We start from the raw sequence: 5,445 nt of genomic DNA on the forward strand, positions 1-5,445 counted from the left end.
GGGGCTCCTCGGTGTGCCCCACGGCGGCCGAGGCCGAGTGTCCAGGCTGATACTTACATTACCGCCTCCAGGGACATGCTTAATATTGTCCTTGGAACCACACTTGGACTGAACATGGCTGTAGTTCAATTTTTTGGAGACTATCTGGACCTGGAGTGTTAGAGAACAGAGAAACAACACAGGGGGAGGGCTGGTTACTGACACAGGGCGGCAGTGAGGCCACACGCAATCACATGACCAACAGAGCGTGGGTTAAAGCTCCGCCCCCACCTGCGGAGAACAGCTGTGGAAGCAGAGCCTGAGGAGCAGGAAAAGGGGTGAGGACGGACAGTCAGCACTAGGACAGAGCAGATGTTCGGTGAAGTGCGACTTGGCGCTACCACTGCTCGGTGGGGGCTGGGCTGTGGTTCCTCCCTGAGGTCTGGGGGGCATGTCCTGGGGCTCATCTGGGCCAGTCCCTCGCCAGGGGTGGGCCTTCCCTTCAGCCTGGGGCCTGGAGCGGCTGCAGCAGAGCCACTGGGAGGCTGGCCGCGGGAGAAGCACTGGGCAGTGGGCTCGGGGCACAGATCCGAGACACCAGCACCGGGCGTGCCGTGCACAGTCCTGGACACCAGGGGGCGCGTGGCCCGCAGCCCAGCAGCTTCCTCTCGAAGCCCAGGGCATGGAGGGTCCTGTAGGCCCAGCGAGCGAGGGAGCGGCTGCCCCTGGAATGCAGCCACCCGATCCTGCAGCCTTCGCAAGGAGCAGCTGCCAGCTCCCTCCCTCCTTCCTTTCCCTTCCCTTCCCTTCGGAGCCCTTTGCAAATGATGCAGCTGCCAATGGAGTAGAGAAATCATGCTGACAAACACTAACCCAAACACCTCGCCATTTCTTGCTTCTTTACAAACATTTCCCAATACACCCTGGTCTGCACCAGGGACCCCAGGAGTCACCCGGGAGCCGTGACGTACAGAGTCCTTGGGCTGAGGCCATCCTGGTTCTTAGAGGCTGCGGCTGCAGCTCAGGGCAGAGGCTCCACGGCAGGAGGGAAAGAACCTGCAGGGCCAGCTGGCCTCTGCCCTCCAGCTGGTGCGCCACCGTGCTGAGTGGGCTTCCACTGTAGTGAGCACCCTAACTTTCTAAGACGTGACTTGGGGAGCCGGGACAAACCAAGCCACCCCCACACCCAGCAGTGTTATGGGAGGGGCCTTCCAGTTCAGCGTAAAGCACAGGGTCTCCGGGACTCCAGGTGCCAGAAGACACCAGTGCCACGTCTCACCGCGGAAGAGCCCGGTGCCGAGTGTGAGTGCACGTGTGCGCGGGTAACAGCTGGCCGTCAGGTCAAGGTCAGTGTGAAGGAAGTGATTGAAAGGTGTAGATCCAGCTGAATAAATAGTCCCCAAAGCACTAATGAGTCCCGAGTGTTAACTCTCAGGGTCGATAAAAACTTTCTGATGTGAAACATGAAGGAGGCACAGGGAGAGGATGGAGCTGAGGGACAGGAGAGGCCGCAGGAGGGCGTGGCTGTGCCCGGGACACTCACTTTCCCCGCAGGCGCCCTCTGTGCGCTCGCACCCGGCCCAGCAGGCTGAGTGGCCGCGGGAGGGGCAGGTTTTCGAGCTGCAGCTGCTGCCTCTGTTCTTCCCTCTACTTTGGCCTAGACGGGGATAAAGGAAGGGCAATTTCAAAACAAGAGGACAAGAGCCCAAATGCGAAGAGGGAAAGAAGGCTGGGACTCGAGTCCAGGCCAGGCAGAAGCAGGTCCCCTTGCTCCTGGGAAAAAACACCCATTTCCCAGGTAGACCGGCCAGAGGGAGGAGCTGCAGATCAAAGCTGGGGCCACAGCAGAGCAGCCAGCATCACGGAGGCCGACAGGCGGGGCTCAGTGAGCGGCTCTGCTCTGAGCGTGGCCGTGGCTATGGCTTCCCAACCACAATGTCCGCCCACCCAAACATTCTCTGCCCCACGCACGCGCCTGTGGTCACAGCGAGCCACTACCGGAGACGTGCGCGTCACGCCCTGCAGGTGTGTGGGACAGAAAACGAACCACCTCAGCGCCCCCCACTACGGCGCAGAGAGCCTAAGGGTGTGCGGGACGGAGGCCTGGTGGGGCTGCCGGAGCCCGTCCGAGGCCCTCGCCCCAGGCCAATCCTCTGCGGGAGGCTCTTCCCGCGGCAGCAGGTTCTGCCTCACTTTGGACCCGATTCAGTTTTCTAACAGCTCGGGATTGAAGCTGGTCAGTGTCCTGCCCTCAGTGGTGGTGGCGGAGAAGGGCTGGCGGTGATGGACGTGACAAGGCCGCACTCAGGGACCGGGTAGTGGACTCCTGCCACCACCTTTTTCACACACCAAGTCGCCCTGGTTGCTAACAGTTAACAAGTAAGGCCAGGACGGACACACACAGGAAGGCCCACGGGCCTGCTCCATCACTCCACTCCACAGCCGTTCCTTCGTGGGGCAGCCACGGCCACCAGGACCCCCACCCTCCACAGACACTGCTGCTGCTCACAGGGCAGGTGAGACCCACGACAAACCAGTCGCGTCCCGTCTTTCCCCTGCAGTCCCAGAGTCTCCTCTGCTCATGTTGTAAAGTAGAACCTTTTGTCTCCAAACGAAACTGTAAGTCTAAACCCACACACAGAACAGGAGCCCCTGATTCCAATCAGGGCGCAGCACTCGGCCCACCCCTCCCAGCTCCCAGCCCAGGCCCTGCCGGCCGCTCCCTGGTGCCCGGGCTGCGGTGAGGACATGTGTGGGGAGCACCAGGCTGGTGCCTGATGTTCTCCGTGGAGCCGACCTTGGCGCGGACGTTCTTCAGATCAGGCGTGGAAGCGCTGGTCGCCGGGCGGCTCAGTCTGGGGGCCAAGGAGCTGGGCCTGGCCGAAGTGGGCTTCTTGTCCACGGCAAGAGTCCCAGAGGCCCGGGGAGACACGGGGGTGGGCTTGACGCGACTGGGAGCCGCACCGGCTGGCGAGCCCGGCCCAGGGCCAGCGGCGGTCTTCCTCGCGGTGCTGCTGGAGGTGCTCTTTGCGCGACTCAAGTCAGCTGTGAAGGTCGGAGTGAGACCAGGGTTCAGGGGCGCGCCTACAGGAGCCTTAAAGCCGCGGCAGACGTGGGGGCTGAAGTTAGGGCCCCAAGTGGGGCGGGGGCCTTACCTGGTGCAGACTTCGTAACTGCCTTCTTGGCGTCTGCAGGCTTTCCCTCCGTCTTGGTGCCTGCACAGACATACACCTCTCAATACAACTTTAGTAAACGGACCTACTGAATGGCTCGTCCAATCCTGAGGCTCATTCATTCATTCACTCATTCAACAGTTACTGAACGTCTGCTGAGCCAGGGGCCGAGATGGCCTCTGGGGAGGGCAGTGTATTAGGCAACCATGTGAAGCCACGCCCGCTGCGGGGCACAAGGGCCCCTTCTGGTCTCCTTCTTTCCTGGTCTTGACAACGCCTTCCACGCGCCTTAGAAACAGGCGGCCAGCATGCGCCTATGGAGCAGAATGGCCTAACTCTTGCCATGGAGGCCCATGGTGCTGGTGGGCATGGAGGCTGCCCTGTGCTGGAGCCATGGAGACACCGGGAAGGAACAGTGAAGTCTCCCGATAGCTCAGGACAGTCCTCTCCACTCACGGTTTTCCCCAGTGTACCTGCCTGCTACCCTCCCATGGAGACCACGGCTGCCACTTGCCAACACACCCGTCCAGGCCTGACAGACCTGCACAGCTCCCGTGGCGCTGGCCGAGTTATGGCTGGGGCCGTCACATCCCACTCTCCTCCCAACGGGTCCCCGCAGGGAGGAGGGGGACCACACTCACCAGCAGGCCTCCTGGGCAGGGGCGTGGGGGCGCTCCTGCTGCTCGGCCCAGTCGAGGCAACAGAGGCGGCCGCGGGGGCCTTTGGAGCGGCCTGGGTGCTCCTGGAGCCGGGCCTGGAGGCCGGAGCAGAGGCTGGCTTGGACGGCGTGGCCTTCTTCTCGGGAACCTTTGTCTCTGCAACAGGCTGACAGCGGGAAAGTGGGAATAAGAGCTGCACGTCAGCAACAGCCCCAGCAAGTCCTGCCACAGGGGGCGCCACAGATGCACAACCAGAACACAGGGCCTGTGGGCCTGGCAGCTACTGACAGGAAATACGTCTGGTGCCAGGACCCCAGTCCTCCAGGGAACGGACACACTGGCCCTTAGGGTGCTGGGTGATGGGGTCAAGGAACAGTGAGCGCACGACCTCCAGCCACCCTGACCCGCTGAGAACGAATGGCCCCGAGAGTACTGCTCACACACGTGCCTCCGGCTCGACCGCATTAAGTGCTGATGTAGTGGGTGGATTAAATGCTTGGCCAACGATGAACAAATACATAAACAGAACAAACATTTTAAATGATGTCCAGTCCAAAAGGAGGGCCTATGTAATACTTCCAACAATAAACGAAAAAAACGATGTCCAGGCCGTCACATTCTTTTGGCTTAGATGTGCCTGGTGGGTGCTGAAGAGGCCAGGGCTGCAGAGGGGAGAACACTGGCCCCGTCCGCCCCCAACTCAGCGTGTTCTTGGGCAAATCCCCGAGCCTCTCTGGGCGCAGTTCCTGTCTGCACACAGGAGGCTGGGACAGAGGATCTCCAGGGCGGCCCAGAGAAAGGGGAGGGCGGGACCAGAGGGCGGGCGTCGGAGCCTGAGGGGACCAGTGGGGGATGAGCAGCACAGGGGTCCCGGCTGGACTGAAGGCAGCGTGGTCTCAGTGCTCAGGGGCCCGGTTGCTGTTCCCTGGAGCCTGGGCGCGGGGTCACTAGCAAGGAAGTGAAGGCGCCCGTGCAGCCCGGCTCCCCGGGAACAGGGCGAGTGCACTTTGCACCATGTTACTCAGGAGAGGACGCCAAGCCACAGGCCCAGTGGGCCCAGACCGTTAGCTCCAAGAGAAACTCCCTTTTTCCTCTGATTAGTAGGAATCGTTTTCTAAAAATCAAGAAAAGCAGTAAGTGAGGCCCAGAGAGCTTCGCTGCTGAAACCTCAGCATCCCTCGTCTATGAGAGGATTTCTTGGTTTCTTGGCCAGGATTCCAACCTGGATCACAATTCTCAGGTTCCACCAGTTTTCTTTACAAGATTAGACTCAGCCACTTAGACACCAACATGGATGCTATTTCCCAGGATGATTCGAAAGGACATCAAGCTGATCTCCAGGCCCTTCTCACGTAACATGAGCTGTGGAGGTAGACAGACTCCCACCCCTCCTCCTAGAGCAGCGGTTCTCAACCTGGGGGTCAAACGACCCTTTCATAGGGGTCCCCTAAGACCATCAGAAAACACATATTTAATTACATATTGTTTTTGTGATTAATCACGATGCTTTAATTATGTTCAATCTGGAAGGCAGCTATGCTCACCACTATACCACCAGCGCCAACTAATTATGTTCAATCTGTAACAATGAAAATACATCCTGCATATCAGATATTTACATTATGATTCATAAC

At 59.9% G+C, this 5,445-nt stretch overlaps 1 protein-coding gene across 1 annotated transcript in view; it reads right to left on the reverse strand.

Annotated features, from left to right (window-relative positions):
• Positions 1 to 5,445, reverse strand: part of MAP4 (microtubule associated protein 4) — a 69,529-nt gene that overhangs the window by 6,926 nt on the left and 57,158 nt on the right. Inside the window, exons 11-16 of the mRNA XM_015568324.1 lie at positions 3,794 to 3,977; positions 3,135 to 3,194; positions 2,740 to 3,024; positions 2,692 to 2,699; positions 1,523 to 1,636; positions 58 to 150 (exon numbers count right to left, since the gene is read on the reverse strand). Coding sequence (XP_015423810.1) covers positions 58 to 150; positions 1,523 to 1,636; positions 2,692 to 2,699; positions 2,740 to 3,024; positions 3,135 to 3,194; positions 3,794 to 3,977 — 744 coding nt within the window. The remainder of the gene's footprint in view (positions 1 to 57; positions 151 to 1,522; positions 1,637 to 2,691; positions 2,700 to 2,739; positions 3,025 to 3,134; positions 3,195 to 3,793; positions 3,978 to 5,445) is intronic.

The sequence above is a fragment of the Myotis davidii genome, unplaced genomic scaffold, assembly GCF_000327345.1.
Source record: "Myotis davidii unplaced genomic scaffold, ASM32734v1 scaffold663, whole genome shotgun sequence".
Classification (NCBI taxonomy): domain Eukaryota; kingdom Metazoa; phylum Chordata; class Mammalia; order Chiroptera; family Vespertilionidae; genus Myotis; species Myotis davidii.